The sequence below is a fragment of the Rana temporaria genome, chromosome 4, assembly GCF_905171775.1.
Source record: "Rana temporaria chromosome 4, aRanTem1.1, whole genome shotgun sequence".
Lineage (NCBI taxonomy): Eukaryota > Metazoa > Chordata > Amphibia > Anura > Ranidae > Rana > Rana temporaria.
In genome coordinates, this window is record NC_053492.1 from 421,805,298 (window position 1) to 421,828,991 (window position 23,694).

Here is a 23,694-nt window from a genome sequence, read left to right on the forward strand (position 1 = left end):
CCTGCAAGAGCCCTGAGTCTAATCCCTATATTTGCCCCATGTCCGTGTCATAGCTTATAAAGGGTTAATGAGTTTCTCTGCTCCCTTATGCGTCAGGTCAGGAGATTGGCCACTAAGACCTGAACATTGCATCCTGGGAGAAAGAGAAGGTCCATATGCTCCTCCACATATATGGAAGAACTAATTATTTCCTAGGGCTCAAACAGACAGACAAAAGTAGCGGAACTGCAGAGCAAAGAAGATGATCTCCGATGATCAAAGTGATTGATTTTGATGGCAAAGCAATATTCCATCCAGTACTGATTTGGAGTTATTCTGGAGAATTAAAGTAGTTGTAAAGCCACTCGGATGACATGATTGTTGAATACATGCAAACAACTGCAGTGCGGGCCATTGACCTGTACCGGGTGCTAATCCGGCCTCAATGCTACTGGTCTCAGCTCTACACACAGAGGGTGCAAAGAGAGGTACATTTCTCTACCAGCAAGAATCGCATGTTCATCTAGTTCAGGGATATGCAATGGGCTGACCTCCAGCTGTTGCAGAACTACAAGTCCTATGAGGCAGAGGAAGACTCTGACAGCCACAAGCATGACACCCAGAGGCATGATGGGACTTGTAGTCCGCTAATTGAATATCCCTGATCTAGTTCATCCCTAATACAGAGAGTGACATTTCTAACTGCCTGTCAGCTCGTGACAGTGCCAAGCCTGCTGATATAAAACGATCCCACTATCATGCCATCCCCTCCCTTAAATAAGGACATGTGCCACACAGTATGTGTTTTATAAAAAAAAATGCAGATTTCTACCTTCTTTCAGAGCGTCTTCCGGCGCTCGCGTGACTCCTCTGCTCTCTCCTCTCCTGGACTGACCTATCCAGTGGGAGGGGCCAAGAACTCCCTCTGACATCAGCGAGGAGGAGAGAGCCAATGAGTCATGTAAGACGCTCTGAAAGAAGATAGAAATCTGCATCTTTTTTTACAAAACGCATACTGTGTGGCACATGTCCTTATTTAACAGGCATGATAGTGGGATAGTTTTATAGCAGCAGGAGTGGCACTGTCATGAGCTGACAGGCAGTTAGAAATGTCACTCTCTGTATTAGGGATCAACCAGATAAACATGCGATTCTGGTGGAGAAAATTACCTCTATGCACCCTGTGTGTGTGTGTGTGTGTGTGTGTGTGTGTGTGTGACCAGTAGCAGTGAGGTCGGATTTGCTCCCGGTACAGGTCAATGGCCAGCACTGAAGTTGTTTGCATGCAATCAACAATCATGTCATCCGAGAGGTTGCATATGATTAGGCACTCTGACAAGCTCTGTATGCAGACACTTTGCATCCAGGGACAGCGATTCTGTTTGCACACAAACTGGATACAGCAAATCGCCCACTTTTATGCAGATATTTCACAGATGCAAACTTTGACTGCATCTAAATGCTGTAGCCCAGCCACCTATTTTGAATATGGCCTATCTTTTTTCACTGACTCCTATTATCAGTTCTATAATGCATCTGCTTGTAAAAGTTACTTTTTATAGAGCATAACATTTACATGAAGGGGAGTCTGTTTAGTTTATATTACCCCTGGTCTAGAAGACTGTCTGTTTTGGGTGTTTTTGTACACATTGTGCGGTCTCTAGCACTCCTGCAATCTGTGGTATGCTAGGGACATACTTAGAACTGAGCCTTTCCTCCAGTCTAGGCCGCCTGTAAGTGTTTACATTGCCTTTGCTAAGCCAAGTTTCTCTGCTTCTGCACTGTGTTGAAACATCACAAAGCATGCCTGGCACCAGAGGATTACACTTGTTGACCAGGCCACTTAAAGTGTTTGTAAACCCTTACAACTCACTTTATGCTACATGTAAGCCTATATTAAGGCTTACCTGTAGCTACCCTGCATATCTCCTAAACCTGCACGGTTTAGGAGATATCCTCCTGTGTCTGCATGTGCCAAAATGATCAGCACATGCGCACTGAAGCGACGAGCCAGGGGGAGACAACCACTTTAAAGTGCATGTAAATCCAATTCATGAAATTTGAGCTGGGCACATATATCTGCAGTGTTTTATCTCTCTTCAAAAGAGCTACTTCTCCTGAATTGTTCCTCTGTTATCAGCCTGATAATTTCTGACATTTTAGATAAAAGCAGCCTGAAATTTCTGTCAAGGGAGGTTGCTAAATTAGATTAATAGGGAGCAGGCCCTATTGCAAAACAGCTCTGAGAGTCTCTGCATATGACAGTGTTTCTCAATTCCAGTCCTCAGGCCCCCCCAACAGGTCAGGTTTTCAGGATTTCCCTCAGATGAAAAGGCTGTGGTGATTACTAAGGCAGTGAAACTGATCAAATCACCTGTGCAAAATAATGGAAATCCTGAAAACCTGACCTGTTGGGGGGGCCTGAGGACTGGAATTGAGAAACACTGGCATATGATGAGAAGGGGTGTGTGCCTTTCCTCCAATCAGCAATTTTAGCTATCTTGGCTGTATACTCAGACATCACACTCTGTGTTAAACAGGAAGAGAAAGTCTCCTAATAGGATCTGAACTTTCTAAACAGTATATAAATGTGAAGACCGCACAGATGTATGTAAAATCTATGTAGGGAGATTTGGTTCATCTGTATCATCTGAGCTTTTCACTTCCCTGGGTGTATGGAGGGTTTACCTCCACTTTCAGCCGTGGTTCACATTGATGCTACTTTGAAATCGGACTACAGTACTTCACTTGAAGGAGCGTGATTTAAAGTAACAAGCTCAGCGCGATTTCAGGTGCTACTTGATAGATATCTGTGTGGCTTCATACACAGATGTCTATTGAAGTCGCACCTAAAATCTGCAAAAGTAGTGCAGGAACTACTTTTGCAAATCGGTGTTGCGCCGATTGGAACAGTGCCATTGCCTATAATAGGCTGCGACTTGACATGCGATTTGATCTTTCAAATCGCATGACAAATCACTGCAATGTGAACCTAGGCTTTTTCTTTCTACTTTTCATCCATCTGTTTCTTACATAGGAGAAGTTGTCATTTTTTATTTGCCACAAAATTTTGCTGGAGGGAGTTGCCTGATAATTATGACATCTTCCTTGGCTCACACCATGAGGTGACATAAGCAGCTGTGAACGTGGATCGCTGTGACTAGAGGAGTATAAAGCTCCTTGGTAAACACGTTCCCAGAATAGGGGCCACTGAAGCTTCATTCAGCTCTCGTCTCTTTAGAAGCTGCAGTATGATAACGAAACTGAAATTGAAAAAACTAATGGCAGGTAAAGTTTTATGGCAAAAGAGACTCTGCACATAAAACCTCCTTGTCCTTCCTTTTTTTTTCTGTTTATTATGCGCTGTTGTCAGCGCATAATAAACGGAAGAGAAAAAAAGGAAGGGCAAAGGGGTTTTATGTGCAGAGTCTCTTTTGCCATAAAACTTTACCTGCCATTAGTTTTTTCAGTTTCGTTATCATACTGCAGCTTCTAAAGAGACGAGAGTGAATGAAGCTTCAGTGGCCCCTATTCTGGGAACGTGTTTGGTGACAGTGACAACTGCTCATGTGCAATGCAGTGTATAATCTTGGCATCTATGATATAAGCAATAATGTGCGCGTTCTCCAGTTGATGAAGATTACGCTTCCTTACAGCCTGGTACTTCAGGAAATATTGTGTGATCCCCCCTTTCTCTGTGATAAAGAGCTGTAAGTTGCAAGTATTACTTTAATGTCTGTGTTTTTTTTTTTTTTCCCTGTAAAGTGCTGTAGTTATAATAAATTAAAGCTGATTTACTGAAAGAGTTGGGGCTCTTTTACACTTGTGTTAAATGTTAAAGCTGCCTAAAAGCACATCAATGCACCTATAGCATTAATGAGCATTTGAGATGTGTGTTACAGGCGTTTCTGTTGCGTCAGACAACACTTCTCAATGCCCCGTGTGTTTTGTTTTTTGCAAGGCTAAAATTAGAAATGATCACTTTTTGGTGATTTGCAACTGCACTGTAAATGCCATAGACGCGTTGGCAGTGAGTTTAAAGGGTGCAGTTGTGCTGTTTGGAGTGATTGGAGACAGTTACAAAGTTGTTTTTGCAGCAGTGCTATTGCTGCAGTGTGATCACCTCCCTATTGTAACAATTCTGTGTGACATTGATGAGCATCCAGGAAGCGTTAAAAATGCGACCCAACCGCCTATTTTCAATGCATGTGAAAGAGTCCTTAAAGTGATACTAGTCTTGTTGTGTGTTTATTTTTAAAGGATTATTATTATTTTTTTTTTAATACTTGCCTGCTCTGTGTAGTGGTTTTACACAGAGCGGCCCAGATCCTCTTCTTTTTGGGGGTCCCCGCCAGCGCTTCTGGCCCCTCCCTCCTGTTGACTGCCCCCACAGTAAGCAGCTTACTATGGGGGCACTTGAGCCACGGCTCTGTGTCCATTCAGACAGGGACCTGTGGTTTGGCCCCGCCCCCTCTGTGCTGATTCGCTAATTGACTTTGACAGCAGCAGGAGCCAATGGCGCCGCTGCTGTGTCTCAGCCAATCAGAAGAGAGTGTCCCGGAGGGCCTAAGGACTCTAGAGCGAGGGCTCAGGTAATTGTTGGGGGGGCTGCTGCACACAGAAGGCGTTTTATCTTGATGTATAAAATGCATTAAGATAAAAAAAGGTATCCCTTTCTCGGCCGCTAGCGGGGGTTAAATGTGCCCTTCTAGCAGCCGAAATGCGTTACAAATACGCCCATAGCTTCGGGGGTAAAAATAGTTTTTTTTACCGCTGGCGCTATTGGCGGCTCCGTGTGGAAGGGATCTAAATGATCCAATCATGAAAAGCAAATTTCTGTTTTTTTCAAGTGCACATGCTTTGATAATTGCTGTCAATCTTCATTTAGTTTTAGTGAATATTCTTAAAGGAGAGGTCCAGCCTAAGCTCGTCTGGCTGGGCTTCTTTTATGGGTCACAGGGGTGCAATTAGTTTTGCACTCCTGTGACCCGTTTTCAGTAGAGAGAGGTTACAGAACTTGTTTTATTGAATGGAACATGGTGCGTTACCGCAGTTTTTGGTGCGTTTGCTGCACTTGGGGTGCCTTTTCCATGTATTGACATCACAAGTGCAATGCGTGTTTTTTTTTTTTTAAACGCACACATGTGAATGGAGCCTCATTGTTCTTGTGTATATACACACCAATTTCTCACACCCAATGACAAGATGTAAACCATTGGTGAGCCTCAAACACAGGAAGGCCAGATTAGTTTACCAAACAACATCTAAAAAAGCCTTCACAGTTCTGGAACAACATCCTATGGACAGATGAGACCAAGATCAACTTGTACCAGAGTGATGGGAAGAGAATGGAGAAGGAAAGGAACTGCTCATGATCCAAAGCATACCACCTCATCAGTGAAGCATGGTGGTGGTAGTGTCATGGCGTGGGCATGTATGGCTGCCAATGGAACGGGTTCTCTTGTATTTATTGATGATGTGACTGCTGACAAAAGCAGCAGGATGAATTCTGAAGTGTTTCGGGCAATATTATTATCTGCTCATATTCAGCCAAATGCTTCAGAACTCATTGGACGGCACTTCACAGTGCAGATAGACAATGACCCGAAAGCATACTGTGAAAGCAACCAAAGAGTTTAAGGGAAAGAAGGGGAATGTTATGCAATGGCCAAATCAATCACCTGACCTGAATCCGATTGAACATGCATTTCACTTGCTGAAGACAAAACTGAAGGTAAAATGCCCCAAGAACAAGCAGGAACTGAAGACAATAGAGGCCTGGCAGAGCATCACCAGGGATGAAACCCAGCGTCTGGTGATGTCATCGCGTTCCACACTTCAGGCTGTAATTGACTGCAAAGGATTTGCAACCAAGTATTAAAAAGTGAACGTTTGATTTATGATTGTTAATCTGTCCCATTACTTTTGATCCCTTAAAAAGTGGGAGGCACATACACAAACTGTTGTAATTCCGACACCGTTCACCTGATTTGGATGTAAATATCCTCAAATTAAAGCTGAAAGTCTGCAGTTGAAGCACATCCCGTTTGTTTCATTTCAAATCCATTGTGGTGGTATATAGAGCCAAAAAGATTAGAATTGTGTCGATGTCCCAATATTTATGGACCTGACTGTATATAGGCGAGCTGTATTTTAGAAAAAAAAGCCTTCAATGTGCTTTGCTTATCACTTTTGTATGTTCATTGTGTAAATTCATCCTGAATAAATGACTGTGTCCACACCAGATAACTTTCATTGTAGGTTGGAAGGCTGTATAGGCTTTCTGTATATTTGTATTACAATAACCACAATATTTTTATTTTTAACAGAAAAGGATGGGAAGGCTTTCCACCCAACCTACGAAGAGAAGCTGAAGCTGGTGGCTCTTCACAAACAGGTTCTCCTGGGGCCTTACAACCCGGACACCTGCCCTGAAGTTGGATTCTTCGATGTCCTCGGCAATGACAGAAGGCAAGTCTGTAGTTTATGTCTGGCTTTCTGGTTACTTCCATATACTGTCTGCTCAGTATTTATTAACCTTGTTTGATTGGTCCCTGCAAAATACTGTATTTTATAATATTGTCTTATTTGGTTGCTCCTAAACCGCTGGCATGAAACTGCCAGATCTTGCAACCTGGCTTTGCTGGGTGAATGGTATATAAGAACGTAGACAATAAAAGGGGCATGACGGTTCAGTTTAGTGATGGTGTATGCTTTAGACACCTGATAGCCAGGACTGCGGTGGAGGAGCAATGTTACCACAAACACTTTATTTTGTCTCCGCAAGATGACATTCCATACATTTACTGTTCTTCCTGCACTCTATTCTTTTTTCAGTGATATAGTGGGCGTGGTCTTGTGTGTATGTATATGGGACAAAAATTTGAATTTCCATTCCTATTAAACAAATGTGCAGATGTTGGTGCGTACTGCACATGTGATTCGGGAGAACAGTCATGTTCGCCAAATACTGTACATCATAAAAAAATAAAATAGCTAGCTGCCCGCGGTTCCAAATCGCAGGACAAGTTTGTGAAGCCATTACTTCTTAATGGCGCTCCAATCGATGTGCGATTTTGCCGGACGATAAATGATGCTGCAGTCATGGCAAATCACAACATGCCATGCTGTCGTCCAAAAGAAGCTCCTGCTCCTTTTTTGCTGTGATTGCTCGTGCCACGGTCGTGGCCAAATCGCACCTTGATTGTGATGCCATTATGAAGTAATAGCATTGCATATGTGTCCGCCGTTTTTCAGAGATTTTGGAACGTGGGCAGAATCGTAGCGATTCCGCACGCAATTCAAATTGCCTAGGTGTGACTGGAGCCTAAAAGATCTGCTTCCGGTGGAAGCTTTGTATTGATTGATAGAATACAAAGCTTTCTATGAATGGCTGAGCATCACATAGACCAATGCTATTTTGTTCTGGGTGTGAGACAGGAAGGTCTCGGCTCGCACCTAGAACACAGTTCAGTATATTGTATGTAGCCTCAGCTACATGCAGATTATACAACACAACACATTCGTGAGGGAAATGGTTTGTTTGAGCCAGCTTAACCTGAACAATCCTATTTAAACTGAAACTAAAGCTGGAGATCAACTTTACCGCTAATGGGTGCTTACAATGATCAGCTTTTGTTCATTTAAAACTTTTATTCCAAAATTAAAAAGACGACAGGATCCTCTAACTTTGCATTTTATAAATTAAGCCAAAAGTCAGGCGCAGTGCAGAGCAACGTCCTGCATTGTACCCCATGACATGCCACATTTGGCCGGTCATTTTTGTTGGGGGGGAGCGAATAGACTTTTTAGAGGCATCCAGCTCCCACTTCCTTCCGGGCTCAGGTGCTGAAAGGAAGTTCACTTCTCCCCCCCCCCTCCCTGCAATCTTCTGGGACACGTCACAGGTCCCAAAAGATTGTCTGACGTTCACAGCGAGCAGTGTGAAGCCACGGCCGGGCGCCCACAGAAATAATGCCGGCACCATGTAGAAGAGGGGGGAGAGGAGCGAGGCTTCATACGCCCGCATCGCTGGACCGTGGGACAGGCGAGTCTGATTTATTAAAAGTCAGCAGCTACACTTTTTGTAGCTGCTGACATTAATATTTTTTTTTATTTCGGCAGAACTCTACTTTAAGGTACATTGATTATGATTGCTTTAAATAGAAAAAATAGGCTGCAAGGAGAATGAGCTTGTAAGAAAAGCAGTATAGGGTCATAGGATTAGGGATTTCATTCTAAACTGTCTCACAAAGCTAGTTTTCTGGATAATTAAGATATTTGTGAGAAAATTTAGATATTTGCTCCCAGGCAGGAATTTTAAATGCTTGTAGTAGTGGTGGTCAGCCTTCTTGATGCAGGGGGGGAGTCTCAGGAGATGGTCAGACTATGGGCATGCTACAAGTGATGGTCAATGACTGTACACGTACTATAGGAGTTTTTGGAGACTCTGGAGTCCTAGATTGAAGATGTGTTATATGAGACTGCCAGAGATCGCTGGTATTACAGCCCTTTACAAATCAATTTGTACTCCCTACAGCCCTATTCAAATTATTTGTGCCACATTTGATATTTCTTTCAGCAAGGTCCATTATAAAAGATAATAGGGGGAAAAAAATAATGGGCTGCACCCGCTACAGAGTGGAAGATCTTTTATGCATAGATTGCTTTTTAACCCTACTTATCCTGTGAGTGTCTCTTCTTTTGATTATATTAACCACTTGCCGCCCGCCAATGACAGATTGACGTCGGCAAAGTGGTTGTAGAATCCTGACTGGACGTCATATGACGTCCTCAGGATTCTATGCCGCTGCGCGCCCCCGGGGGCGCGCATCGCGGCGATCGTTGTTGCGGGGTGTCAGTCTGACACCCTGCAACACCGATCTCGGTAAAGAGTCTCTCACGGAGACTCTTTACCACGTGATCAGCCGTGTCGAATCACGGCTGTTCACGATGTAAACAGGAAGAGCCGTTGATGGCTCTTCCTCACTCGCGTCTGACAGACGCGAGTATAGGAGAGCCGATCAGCGGCTCTGCTGACAGGGGGGGTTCGCGCTGATTGTTTATCAGCGCAGCCCCCCCTCGGATCGCCACATGGACCACCAGGGATGCCCACCCTGGACCACCAGGGAAGGGCAGATGAAAAAAAAAAAAGCGGGGAAAAAAAAAAAAGGCTGTAAAAAAAAAAAAAAAAAGCATTTAAAAAAAAAAGATGCCAATCAGTGCCCACAAATGGGCACTGATTGGCAACATAGGTAAATCAGTGTCGCCCCAGTGTCCATCAGTGCCACCCCACATTGTCCATCAGTGCCACTCTACAGTGTCCATCAGTGCCACCCCACAGTGCCCATCCATGCCCAGTGCCCACCTATCAGTGCCCATCAGTGCCGCCCATGAGTGCCCATCAGTGCCGCCCATGAGTGCCCATCAGTGCCGCCCATGAGTGCCCATCAGTGCCGCCCATGAGTGCCCATCAGTGCCGCCCATGAGTGCCCATCAGTGCCGCCCATGAGTGCCCATCAGTGCCGCCCATGTGTGCCCATCAGTGCCGCCTATGTGTGCCCATCAGTGCCGCCTATGTGTGCCCATCAGTGCCGCCTATGTGTGCCCATCAGTGCCGCCTATGTGTGCCCATCAGTGCCGCCTATGTGTGCCCATCAGTGCCGCCTATGTGTGCCCATCAGTGCCGCCTATGTGTGCCCATCAGTGCCGCCTATGTGTGCCCATCAGTGCCACATACAAGCGCCGCCAATCAGTGCCACCTCATCGGTGCCCATCAGTGCCGCCATATCAGTGCCCGTAATTGAAAGAGAAAACTTACAAAACTTACAAAAAAATTAACAGAAAAAAATAAAACCGTATTTTTTTTTCAACATTTTCAGTCTTTTTTCAGTTGTTGCGCAAAAAAAAAAAAATCGCAGAGGTGATCAAATACCACCAAAAGAAAGCTCTATTTGTGGGGAAAAAAGGACGCCAATTTTGTTTGGGTACAGTGTAGCATGACCGCGCAATTGTCATTCAAAGTGCGACAGTGCTGAAAGCTGAAAATTGGCTTGGGCGGGAAGGTGTATACGTGCCCTGTATGGAAGGGGTTAATGTTACTGACTGCTACACTTAGATGGCACTGCACCTCTTATCTCCAGAGTCTCTTCTAGCTCCATTCAGAGCTACAGGAATGCAATGCATTTGAATTATGAACTAATATGCACCCATCTATGAACTATATGGACATGGTCTTTTATCCATGAGTATATGGTTATACGCTATTTAGCCTGAGCTAGAGTTTGCCAATATTGTTTGTTTTGGTTTCTATCAAGATCTCACTGGTCATTGTCTTGCATTTTCTGTTTCAATATCCCCTGGTGTGCATCTTGGGGAACATACCTGTACCCTGTGGGGCCAGCCTATGTTTCCTTCGGGCACAGGATCCTACATTAGGCGCTCACCTTGGCACGAATTGCAATGTGTGCAGTAAAGCCAGTGGCGGCTGGTGCTCCAAACTTTTGGGGTGCAAACAAACTGAAAAATTCTGAAATAAACCCATCAATTGACGGCGCTATGCATGTACCTAAAATAATAATAATTGACAAATATTGTGTTGTGTTCTTTTCTGTAGGAAAGAATGGGCTGCCCTTGGCAATATAAGCAGACAGGAAGCCATGACTGAGTTTGTGGGGCTGCTGAACCGATGTTGCAACCTGTTCTCCACATACGTTACATCACATAAAATAGAGAAAGAAGAGCAGGAGAGAAAGAGGTAACCCTTCCACCAAAATGGCAGCAACCTTCGCAGCAATTATTTTGGTCACCCCATCTTTGTTTATGCCCCTTTTTATAGGGGTAAAAAAAATGTTCTCCTGACTTATTGCACAACTGTTTGCTCCTTTATTGCTTGCTTAAGCAGTCATAGTACTGACCAAACTAAAATATATCTTTCCTTGTAGGAGAGAAGAGGAAGAGCGCAGGAGGCGGGAAGAAGAGGAACGACAACGCCTGCTTAGAGAAGAGGAGAAGCGGAGAAGGGAGGAAGAGGAGAGACTGCGGAGAGAGGAGGAGGAGAGGATGCGTGCTGAGGATGAGCGATTTCGCATGGAGCAGCAGAAGTAAGAACCTAGAGTTATTCCTGCCTGGCAGCTCTTCATAGAGTGTGTGGAAAGTTTATTGGCGTTGGCTTTGAAGGTTTTACATGGGTTACTTTCACACTGAGACGCCCGCCCGTTTGCGCTAAAGCGCCGCTCATATTTGCGGAACTTTAGCAATGTTTTAGCAGCGCTTTACCCCCCCAAAACGGTCAAAAGTTAAGTTTTGCGGCACTTGACTTTGTGGAGGTGAGATATGTAAGCCTAGGCCCCTTTGTCACTTTAATACAAAACAAATTTTCCCTCACTTCCTGTTCTGGTAAAAAACCTGTGAAAGAAAATGGGAAATCCGTTGCCACAGTGACTGGAAAGACCCTTCCTCACTTTAATAAATGTATCTTTGTTTCTGCCCATATAGGAAAGATTTCATATCCTTTCTTGTCTCGACTGAACGCATGGTGCCATAATGGCAAATAACACATTTTCAACTCTATTCAAAAACATTGGTTTTACCGCAGCTTGGTGCCGGGGGGACGGGGCCGAGTCCTGCAATTGGTGGCTATGAACGCTGAATGCAGGACTCGGGAGCGGGCCCGCAAGGTAACCCCCTTGGGAGAGCACTTCCCAGAGGGGTAATTGTAACAAGTGAAATATTTGCGCTGTCAAGTGTTATACAAATTAATGTGTGTGTGTGCATATAACCACATACATATACAAGTACAAAAAATGGGTGGGGAAAGTCCAAAAAAGGGGGAGTGACACTAATATACCAGTAAACAATATTGTTGAATAGTCATTAATCAAGGGCACAGTGCTGAAGAGGTCCAGGTACAACAAAATCCAACCATGTAGGGGTGCAGTTCATCAATACTTTATCCAATCAATAACGTTGTGAAGTGAAAAATGTTGAAAAACACAACAATAAAAAAATAAAAAAAATAAAAATAGAAATAAAAATAAATATAAAAATAAGAATAAGGGTCAAAGTATTTCAGAAGAAGGAGGCCTTGTATCCAAAAAGGGTGAAAGATAGAGAGTGAGCCGTAACCAAGATCTCATATATGCACCTCTAGTGATCCCAGCAGCTCACCTCTAATCTGGCAAACTGGATTAAATCAGCCTGATCCTGATGGGTGTGGTCCGTTGTTGAATATCACATACGGGTCTCCATAAAGTGTATTACATGAAAAAGTAAAAAGGGTAGAAACCAAATGGTGTGATAACGTCACAGGGAGGGATAGCAATGTCTTCTGATTTAAACCAGTGGAGATGCACTCACATGTGGGTGAAAAAACTGGGGCTCTTATCCACGAACGCCGAGCTCGTCAGTCCCTCCTTCCTCTCCCTTACTGATTCTCCAGGGTTAGGAGTCCCGTGTCCCCAATGGTTCACGAGTCGACTCTTGTTATGTATGAGGATCTCGGTGGTGTATGTGGGGTAAGAGAGAAGGACAAGCCTGATCGTGTGATATCATCAACAATAAACAAAAACCCCCCAGGAATGCCCAGGTAGTAATGCACTCACATGAACAATATAACATAAAAGACCTTCCTCCACGAGTGCGGACTCGCAATAAATCTGTGCCTCCAACACTTCCCCTCTATCTGTGGCTCAGTCCGGACACTCAGATGTGGCAGTCATACATGGGGGGAAGTGGAATAAACAACCACAGCGTAGCCCAGTCAGACGTGAAAAGTTTATTTTAAAAGCACTTAAAAACTCACATTTAAAATCGAAATTGCTGCATCAATCCGACGAGTGGCGAACTCGTATATCCAGTGGTCGGATGCTGGAGTGTGTCAAGCCCTCCAATCCCGACGCGTATCGTCAACATGTGACTTCCCAGAGGGGGTTAGCTGAAGCGGGGAGGAGCTGAAAAAGAGCCGCTGTGGAACTCCAGAACAGGAGGATCTGGGCCACTCTGTGCAAAACAAACTGCACAGTGGAGGCAAGTATGACATGTTTGTAGGTTTTTTTTTTTTTTTTAAATAAACAATCACTTTAAGGATTATGTTCTATATTCAAATAAATTGGTTCTTTATCACATATACTGTATAGCCCATACTGGGAAAGAAAGGGCTATAGACTTCTGATGGCAAAATGCTCCAAACATCGAGGTACTAAGTGCCTGGGAGCAGTAAGGGTAACTTTTTGTTTTTTGTCATCACAGGCAGCAAATCATGGCAGCTCTGAACTCTCAGACAGCTGTTCAGTTTCAGCAGTACGCAGCGCAGCAGTACCCTGGAAACTTCGAGCAGCAACAAATCCTTATCCGACAGCTGCAAGAACAGCACTATCAACAGTACATGCAACAGCTCTACCAAGTTCAGCTAGCACAGCAACAGGTATGTCACCAGGTCCTATCTCTCACAAACACAACAGCAAGTACATCTCTAAAGTGGACCAATTGAGAATGGGCATTAGTAATCTACAGTCTTCTGATTATAATAGTGATGCTCTACCTGTTGGGAATGATGTGTTTGCTGTTATTTCATTGCTTTCCATTACTGATGCCCAGGCAACACCTTTTTTGTGTTTCTGTTTTATATGTTGAGCTCAGGAAGGCCCTACAGCCCAACAGTCCTGTTCTAGAAAAGAGGGAATACCGGAGAATACTAAAAAAATAAAGTATACTCAGAGTTTAGGTCTGCACTACTGTGACAATTCAACAGGGGAGGTACAGAGTTACTACTAATGGCCGTCTGGTATCTGTGCTTTTACATAGGACATTACTGTCAGTAGCACAATAACAAGGGTATCCCTAATATCTACCTGAAAAACTGCCTTTTATCTTTTAAAGTCAATCTGCCCTATCATTGGCAGTAGTACCAGGTGGCGGGAGATGCAGAATATAAATATTGGCCTCACCCATGCAAAATAATAGTCTAGTAGCGATGAAATTTGTGTGGCCCATTGGTATTTAGTTTTCATTTTGGTCATCTAATCCTCATCTGCAGGCTGCACTACAGAAACAACAGGAGGCGTCATTAGCTGGAAGTGGTTCCCCAGTGAACTCTCCCATTAAAGCAAGCTCGGGAAGTGCAATGGCAACCGGAGAATCCCCTTCTGTGAATGGTCAGAGTCACCCCCACATAGACGGCACTGAGACAGAAATGGAACCTGATCCCTTGGAAGAGATCCTAGAGAATGGGCCAAAAGGTGAGCAATGAGATTTCTCAGCCAGGCAACTTTTATATATACATGCACCTTGAAATTTTTTGACGGGTTTTTGCTGCCTGGTGATAGACATTACAGGGACAGGAAGTGCAAGAAGTATCCCCAATGAGTACAAACTCCAAGAATTCAGTCACTTTTTAAAATGTGCTCTCTTAAAATGGGTTAAATCTAACAAGTGAATGCTTTTTTATTTACAATTTACAGCCATCACTGTACGTTCTGCCACTCCAGATGCAAGCAACTGCTCTGCCCATCCCTCTTTTCTATTGCTCAATCACAGAATGCTATGTATTATGTGAATCTATTTACAAAATACAAAGCCTTCTCTGAATGGACAGCAGAGAGTTGGGGCAGGTAATGTGGGTACTGTGTGAGAAAGCTGCATCATTCCTGTCAGAGCGTCGAGAGTATAGCAATAACTGTACTCCTGATGCTCCGGAAATCTGTATATTGTAAATAAGAAAGAAGTCCACAAGGTGGCATACACCTTGTTGGACTTAACTTATGAGCCGGTCCTTTTTTTAACCACTTGAAGACCACCTTTTAACACTGTTTAATTTTTATTTTGCTATCACAAGAAATGTAAGCATCTCTTGTGATGACAACAAGCAGGGACAGGTCCTTTTAACTGACACATCTGGGGTCTGATAGCCTCCTTCTGCCCTTGAAAGCTTCAGTTCAAACTTGGATTGGTTTGATCAGAAGCTTTCCTAAATGGACAATGGCCGGTAAATAACAGACAGCGAAATGACAAAATCATCCTTTCCCTCCACTGTGTCTCAGGAACAGGATGTCACTAGACGCATCCTTACTGGGCTCCCCAAATGCACGTTGTGATTACTTTTGCCGACTTTGGAATCGCCAGCTGGAAACACTAGGACATTGTTGCAGCGACATACCGGTATGTCGCTGGATGGAAAGCGTTTAAAGTCCCCCTATTCCTCAGTGCTCATGCGCAAGTGCAAGCATTGGTCTATTGGTCTTGCACACATACGTAAACTGCAATCGCACCACACGTGAGGTATTGCAGTGAGCATCAGAGTGAGAACAATAATTTTAGCACCAGACCTCCTCTGTAACTCTAAACTGGTAACCTGTAAGGACGTTCAAAGCTACGCCTATGGAGATTTTTAAATACTGTAGTTTGGCATCATTCCACAAGCATGCACAATTTTAAATCGTGACATGTTTTGGTATGTACTCAGTGTAACACCATCTTTTATATTTTACCCAAAAAATATATTTTTGTTTTATTTTTTCCTAAAAAAATTGTGTTAAAAAAAACACTTCACAAATACCATTTGACATAAAAAATTGCAAAAGCCACCCCTGGCCCCAGTGTGTTTTTCAAGAGAGTCCTGTACAATTTTAGGTCCGGTTCAGGAGATATTTCAAGTGTCATTTGCACCTGAACCGGTGAACAAAACCGCTCCAGACTAGTTTGAAAAACTGCAATCAAGCTGTCCCCAGACATATGTGAACTGAGCCTAAAAGCTAAGCTACTCAGGTGTTTTTGATTGTTGTGGTTCTAATAGTCTTCTAAATACCTGGGATTAATTGCTAGTGCTAGCCATGGGTTGCTTACTAGTGGAACCAATACCTCCCTATGGTGAAAGCCACCAATGTAGCACCTACTAGCCAATAATTGCACACAATTACAACATATATGCGATCCTACTTTATTTAATCAATAGTACTCTATGCAGCTTGTCATAGGCTGCTTCCCCACCCACCCCACCCCAGATGATTCTAGTAGCCTAAACGAGTTACTATAAATCATTTAAACAGTTCAGGCCTAATTTCCTTCTTTCAACAAATATACAGTACACCTGTACCTTAAAACCCCACTCTAAAGATGTACAGTGAATTGAAGGTCTGCAGCTAAATTATTTGGAATTTTCTTCTGCAGAGAACACGCCAGTGATAGCGGCTCCCTCCATGTGGACCCGACCTCAGATTAAAGATTTCAAGGAGAAGATCCGTCAGGATGCAGATTCAGTGATCACTGTAGGACGAGGGGAGGTGGTGACAGTCAGAGTCCCCACACACGAAGAGGGATCCTACCTCTTCTGGGAGTTTGCCACAGATCATTTTGACATTGGGTTTGGTGTTTACTTTGAATGGACAGACACCCCGAACACAGTGGTCAGCGTTCACGTCAGCGAATCCAGCGAGGATGAGGAGGAGGATGAAGGTTGGTAAAAAGGTTAACCTAATCTGTTTCTCCTGCTATAACTTGAGTCTTACAAAGAGCCTGCAGAGTTTTGTGATTGTGTCTGTTTTGGCCTGTATTGTTAACCACTAGCCGACCGCGCACCGTCATTATACGGCGGCAGGTCGGCTCTCCTGGGCGAGAGCCCGTAGCTATACGTCCTATCGTATAGCCGCCACTAGGGGGCGCGTGCGCGCCGCCGGAGGCGCGCTCGCCCCCGACTCCCGTGCGTGTGCCCGGCGGGCGCGATCGCCGCCGGGCACACGCGATCGCTTGTTACAGAGCGGGGACCGGGAGCTGTGTGTGTAAACACACAGCTCCCGGTCCTGTCAGGGGGGGAAATGCTGATTTTCTGTTCATACAATGTATGAACCGAGGATCAGTGTTTCCCCTAGTGAGCCCCCCCCCCCCCCCCCACAGTAAGAACACACCCAGGCATACTTAACCCCTTCCCCGCCCCCTAGTGTTAACCCCTTCACTGCCAGTGGCATTTTTATAGTAATCTAATGCATTTTTATAGCACTGATCGCTATAAAAATGCCAATGGCCCCAAAAATTTGTCAAAAGTGTCCGAAGTGTCCGCCATAATGTCGCAGTAACGAAAAAAAATCGCTGATCACCGCCATTACTAGTAAAAAAAATATATTGATAAAAATGCCATAAAAATACCCCCTATTTTGTAAACGCTATAACTTTTGCGCAAACCAATCAATAAACGCTTATTGCGATTTTTTTTTTACGAAAAATATGTAGAAGAATACGTATCGGCCTAAACTAAGGAAAAAAATTTTTTTTTTATATATTTTTGGGGGATATTTATTACAGCAAAATGTAAAAAATATTATTTTTTTTCAAAATTGTCGCTCTATTTTTGTTTATGGCGCAAAAAATAAAAACCGCAGAGGTGATCAAATACCACCAAAAGAAAGCTCTATTTGTGGGAAAAAAAGGACGCCAATTTTGTTTGGGAGCCACGTCGCACGACCGCGCAATTGTCAGTTAAAGCGTCGCAGTCCCGAATCGCAAAAAGTGCTCTGGTCTTTGACCAGCAATATGGTCCGGGGGGTAAGTAGTTAAATGCACCATCATCATTGGTATCAGTGGGAGGAATAGTGCCCCATCATTGGTATCAGTGGGAGGAATAGTGCCCCATCAGTGGGAGGAATTGTGCCCCATCATTTGTGTCAGTGGCAGGAACTATGCTCCACAGTTGCTGACAGTGGCAGGGAATCGGGCCCTGGGGGCCGGATAAAAGCAAGCAAAGGGCTGCAGTTTGGATTAGATAATTAGATAATTTGATTTGGTATGAGCCTCTTGCAATCCCCCTAGAGCAGGGGTCGAAAACTGGCGGCCCTCCAGCTGTTGCGAAACTACAAGTCCCATGAGGCATTGCAAGGCTGACCGTTACAAGCATGATTTCCACAGGCAGAGGCATGATGGGATGTGTAGTTTCGCAACAGCTGGAGGGCCGCCAGTTTTAGACCCCTGCCCTAGAGGCTAACTGTAAGAGAGAACAGATTGCGTAGGGGGATTACCAGGCCATACTTCATCTGATTGACCAACAATTTTCCAATTGAAAAATTTGGTCAAGCCAGATGATGTCAACAGGGTCACCCATGCCTCAAATTTTTGCTAATTCAGCAGGATCATGTTTTTTTACACAGCCTACTCAAGGTCAGAGATCATACGTCTTGTTCTGGACCTAAAGCATACTTGTCAGGGTGATTGCCTCTGTGCTTACTTTGCTTCAGTAGCTGGTTATACCAACTGGAATTTTCTGGACAACCTCTTGAGAGAATAGTCGGCACAGACTTTATCAGTCAAATGTCCAACAAGTTGTTCAAACTCTACAGAGGTTTGGTTGGATCCTGAACTCCAGAAGGCAGTGTTGGAACCAACTCATTGCTTGGAGTATCTAGGTCTTCTAGATACTGCTCAGTCTAGACAGCATTCTTTCCGCAGAACAATCTTCTGACTCTCCACTCCTGTGTTTGGACTCTACAGTAAACTAGTCTCCATACTCTCTGCTTAACAAGTTCTGTGTTTTGATTATGGCATTCTTTATGTCTGTCCACAGTTCTGCACTCCTGTGATCCATTTTCAGCTGACAGCGGGCTAAAGCCTGCTGTTGGCTGACATTACAGACCCGGGCCAGGCTCTATAAGGTTTTTACCAGATGATCGTGATCCGCCGAGAAGCCTTAACCAGCAGCTGGCTCAGCCTCTGATAGCCGATAAGAGCCTGAGTCAGCTGACACACCCCCCCCCCCTTTACACACACACACACACACACACACACACACACACACACACACACACACAGCCCCATACTCCCAGTGAGCACTGGGATCGGTGCTGCAGCCATCTAGCCAAGTATTTTTATTTTTTTTATTTTTTATGGACTGTTATTTTGAACAGTCACAACCAATGAAAGCTGAAATTAATACATTTTGGCAAATGTTATATAGCTCACTGAACTGATCCTAAAGGGCACAAACCCCCTGGGCTGGGGAAGTGATTAGGTATGAAAAATCCTTGCCATCCTTTAGGGCTATCCAGTCAGTTTTTCTTTTACATACTGTTCTGTATTTAAACTGTAGACGTCACTAAGGAAATCTGCCTTTTTTTTGGATATCCATATTTGCCTTTATTAGTTCTGCAAAATATTCACATGAATGTATCTAAGTTAATCCTCTTCTCTTCACACAGAGAACCCGAACAGTGAAGAGAAAGCCAAGAAGAATTCCAATAAGCCTCAGGTGGATGAAATCGTGCCGGTATACAGGCGGGATTGTCATGAAGAAGTTTATGCCGGAAGTCACCAGTACCCTGGCAGGGGGGTCTACCTGCTGAAATTCGACAACTCTTACTCCTTGTGGAGGTCAAAGTCTGTCTACTACAGAGTGTACTACACCAGATAAAGGGGGAGGGCCAAGGCCAACAGCAGGGCTAAGGCAGTGAGTGGATCACTTTTTGCTGGATCCCTTCAAGTCAGTGTTGTCCCTCCATCTCTCCTCATCTTGTGATATTTGGGGGCTGAACCTGCTTAGTGCTACACTAACTCAGCCCAGCGCAGTTTGTTCCTTTCGTTGCCATCAAGCCTCTGACAGTGAAAGGGTCAAAGTGTTGGAAATCGGCTACACTGGCAACTCGTTGTTATCCTCCTTTACCAAGTTTTATTTTATTTTTTGTTTTAAATTAAGCCCTTTATGGAGTTCTAATCTGCAGAGGAGAAAACAGGAAGTTGTGCGTGGGAGTGGCATGGTGTATCCATGGAAAAGTTCTTTGACTCATGAAGAATTCCTGTCTATCTGGTGTTGGTGTGGTTAACATCTCTTATGTGAAGACACAAATGACAAGCAAAGCTTCCCTTCTAATTATCCTGAAAATTCTGTACTGAACGGGGATGGTTCTGGACGATGGGACAAAATGTGGCTGCCCTTCTGATTTCACGGTGGACCTGGGCTTGAAGACTTATGTGAAACATGGCAGAATGAAGTGGTTCTCTCTGTATGAATGAGTGGGATCCTTAATTTAATATTAGAGATATATAAACGGGCGGGTTTAAAAATGGTCAGACTGTCTGCTGCATGATTGATTGTGACCTTCCTTCTCTTCTGTTATTATTCCTAGTGATGTATAATACTGTGCAGCCTGTCTGCAAATTTCCCCGCCATATCGATCTTGTCGGTTTGTCAGAAGAGTTTTATAATCTGGCGCTCCTAAACTTTTTCTGGTACGCAAATGAAATGATCTCCTGTACCTTGTGAATCTAATATTAATCCTATGAATTATGGTTTGTAATAATAATTATTCTCTAATATTTCAAACTAGAGTCTTTTTTTTTTTCCAGACCAGCCTGTTTTGACCGAAAGAGGAACCCCCACCTTGAATAGCTTTGGGTTCAACCAAAGAATTGTTGAAGTAAGGGCTAAACCCAAGAACAACATTTTAAATATTACAGCTTACTGGTATTTAGCTGAGGTGGCTGTATTTGTTTTCCTTTATACTTGCATTTTCTCTAAGTATAGAAAAATACCTGGTACTCCTTCCAGTGATCCTATGGCCTTGTAACTTGCTATGAGCTAAACTGAAATATCAAACCATCTTATCGGCCTTTACCTGTGTGAACTACAGCACACCTCCTTCCTATGTAATGGAGATGAGTAGAGAGGGAGGCATTTGCAGTCCAATTCATAAGAGCTGCCTAGGGTGAAGGGCCTGAAGAAAACTACAAACCTATAAACACTGTTATGCTGCAATATATTAAAATTTTGTTTTTGGGTTTAGATCTTTTTTATCTCATGGGATTACCATCGTCAACGATTTAGAGGTAGAATATTTCAGGCTTATTAAGTGATATGTCTGCACTAAAATCCCAAGTGGTGTTATTATTAGCCCTGCCCATTTCTCTCCAGTTGTACTACAGGACACACCCTCTTTTATATAAAAAAGTGTAAGGTTTGTTCTGTTGTCTAGCAGGTGAGAACTGATCAATGCTTTGGATCTCATTTCAGCTGATTTCTGTTGCACAGCCTGGCAATGATGAACCGGAATCATGTGAGGGCAGTTTCATTCATAAATTCCTGTTTTAGCTAGTCTAGAGTAACACTATGGCAGAATAAAACACGCCCCTGACCATTCCTTTTTATTGTGCATCTGTTCACAGGAAATTTAAGTATTTAAATTAGATTGGACTGATGGGTGATCATAGGCACCACATCCTTGGTAATTTTAAAACCAAAATGTCTATTCAAATGGGACTTTCTGGGTGGCAAAAAAAAAACCATTATTACATAAATATTAAGATGCATTCCTTGCCACTTGCTGAAGCAATTGTTTGCCCCCTGATAGCCAACGTCTATTCTCCACTGCTTCAATATATTCATTCACAGCCAATTTGGGTCTAAAGCACTTGATTACTTGTAGATATGGGGAAGAGGTGGCTGCATTCAATGCCTTTCGCAATTGGCTACCTCGAGAAATCAGGAATTGCATACATTCTTAAATGTTTAAGCTTTTTGCAGGCTTTTAACATTTATGTAGCTTTACCACTACACGTGTGTACTGTACCACGTGTAATATCCCTTGTTTGCAGAACAGTACACAAACTGTGTAAACAATTTTTGTAATGGACACGTATATGTTTTTGAAATTTTGGTGCATTTATGCCACATGGCTATGAAATTGTAATTACTTTTACACTCTTAATATTTATATAATAATAAAATATGTACAATACTTGGCACCTGTCCAGTCCAATGTATTTGAATAGACATGCATGAAAGAAAATCTCATGTTCGTTACTAAATCTTTTGCAGACCTGTATGAATGTGCCTCCGTTGGTTGCCCAGGAATCCTGATGCCAGGGGTTGCAAATGCACTGAAGAACTGTCACTCAGACTTAATTAGAGGTCGACCGATATATCGGTTGGCCGATATATCGGCCGATATTTGGCGTTTTTAAATTAATCGGCATCGGCCGATTTGTGCTTTAAAAAAGCCGATTGATAGTTCAGCACCGCGACTTGCAAAAAGCTTCTGCAATACAAGTCAATGCAAGTGCTTCCCGTAGAAGAATTCTCTCTCTCTCTCTCTCTCTCCTGGGCAGACTGCCAAGTTTTGAGAAAAGATATACAATGTTGCTACTTATCAATTAACTGAACTCCGTGTAGGAGAATTCTCAGTTTAACCATTTAAAGGCTAAATCTTTTTTTACATTTGTTGCTTACAAGTAAAAATCCTGTATTTTCTGCTAGAAAATTACTTGGAACCCCCAAACATTATATATATATTTTTTAGCAGAGACCCTAGGAAATAAAATAGCGATTGCTGCAATATTTAATGTTAAACGGTATTTGCGCAGCGGTCTTTCAAACACATTTTTTGGGGAAAAAATATACTTTAACAAATAAAAAACTAAACAGTAAAGTTAGCCCATATTTTTTTTTTTTTTTTCACCCATATCGGTCTACCTCTAGACTTAATGAGGCAACTTGATTTGTGCCTAATTGTGGTGTTAACTTTCTTGATAAATATCCCCTATTGTGTTTCCTCTTACAAAAAACAGTGTTCCTTCACTGGAAAATGTATTTGAGTTTTTGAAAAAAAAGGCCAAACATCAGCCAAGAATAGGTCATTCTCATATTGTCTGCTTAAAGTTGGACTGTGTATAAGTTGCCCCAGAAAATATCTTCTTGGATAAAGATGCCTACAGACTTGGGATCAATTTTGCCCATTTTAGTCAATTAGTAGTATGCAGCCTTTGGCTTTGTCAGGCGTCACCTGACTAACCCTTCTTAGAAGACTGTTGACCCTGCAATTAATGTTAGATGAGTGATTCCCTTACTCAACAGGCATAAACTTGCACATTTAGCTTTGAATGTGCAGGTTTGCAAAATGTTTTTTTTGACAGTCAGATTGTATCTATCATCTCTTGTCTGTTAGTAGCTCATGAAGAAACAGTTGGGATAAAAGCTATGATTGTACATTGGAATGAGTGTGTGATTTTTCTATGTATTCGTCACGTGGATGGTTGGAACCTGCGCTAAATGAGTGTAAGATTTTTGGCTACAGATTTGGCACCCCCAGGTGGTTTAAAAACATTATCTAGCTATATAGTTCAGAACACCAGCTCTTTAGTCATTGCAAATGATTCTATGCAGCTACCTTCAGGTAATTGGACACTGCAAGGATATCCCCTGAATAACCTCCTTCCATTGCCAGTTAGCCCCACTTCTTTTGCTAGTGTCCTAAGGTGCTGAAACTCATTCCTCTGTTTGGAGATTTCTTTTCTCTGGGTGACACCATTTGAAGAGGATTCTTCTATCAATTTGCTGCACCATAGCTACATTAACTTTTCATGCAGCCTTTAGAACAGTAGATTCCTTGACAACCTTGGGGAACTGTATGGGGTCCCCACCTAGTGGAAGATGCACGGAGGGCCTGTAATGTTGCTCCTTCTGTGGGCGCTGCCCTTGGCACATCTTGCATCATGTGAAGGGTGCTTTACAGGTTTAGGCCTGTTGTAGAGCACTGTTCCTATGGTCCGTGGTACCCCTTTGTAAGGGGGTCAAAGCCAGGATAATGGTAATCTCCGGTTATATCCTGTCTACTGAAGTGTGCTTACTACAAGGTGGAAGCCCTTTAAACATTCAGCCCAGGATGCCCTTAATCCCAATTACTTCCCTGTTGTGCATGCCCCCTTCTGGTGGTGGTGATGATGAAATTACTGGGACTGCCAGGGTTA

General features: G+C 43.3%; 1 protein-coding gene across 1 annotated transcript in view; it reads left to right on the forward strand.

The window, feature by feature from the left end:
* ACBD3 (acyl-CoA binding domain containing 3) overlaps nucleotides 1-21,686 on the forward strand; it is a 34,058-nt gene extending 12,372 nt beyond the window's left edge. Inside the window, exons 2-8 of the mRNA XM_040351346.1 lie at nucleotides 6,309-6,450; nucleotides 10,595-10,735; nucleotides 10,923-11,081; nucleotides 13,228-13,402; nucleotides 14,015-14,216; nucleotides 16,144-16,428; nucleotides 19,155-21,686. Coding sequence (XP_040207280.1) covers nucleotides 6,309-6,450; nucleotides 10,595-10,735; nucleotides 10,923-11,081; nucleotides 13,228-13,402; nucleotides 14,015-14,216; nucleotides 16,144-16,428; nucleotides 19,155-19,366 — 1,316 coding nt within the window. The 3' untranslated portion in view covers nucleotides 19,367-21,686. The remainder of the gene's footprint in view (nucleotides 1-6,308; nucleotides 6,451-10,594; nucleotides 10,736-10,922; nucleotides 11,082-13,227; nucleotides 13,403-14,014; nucleotides 14,217-16,143; nucleotides 16,429-19,154) is intronic.
* Nucleotides 21,687-23,694: the final 2,008 nt, after the last annotated feature.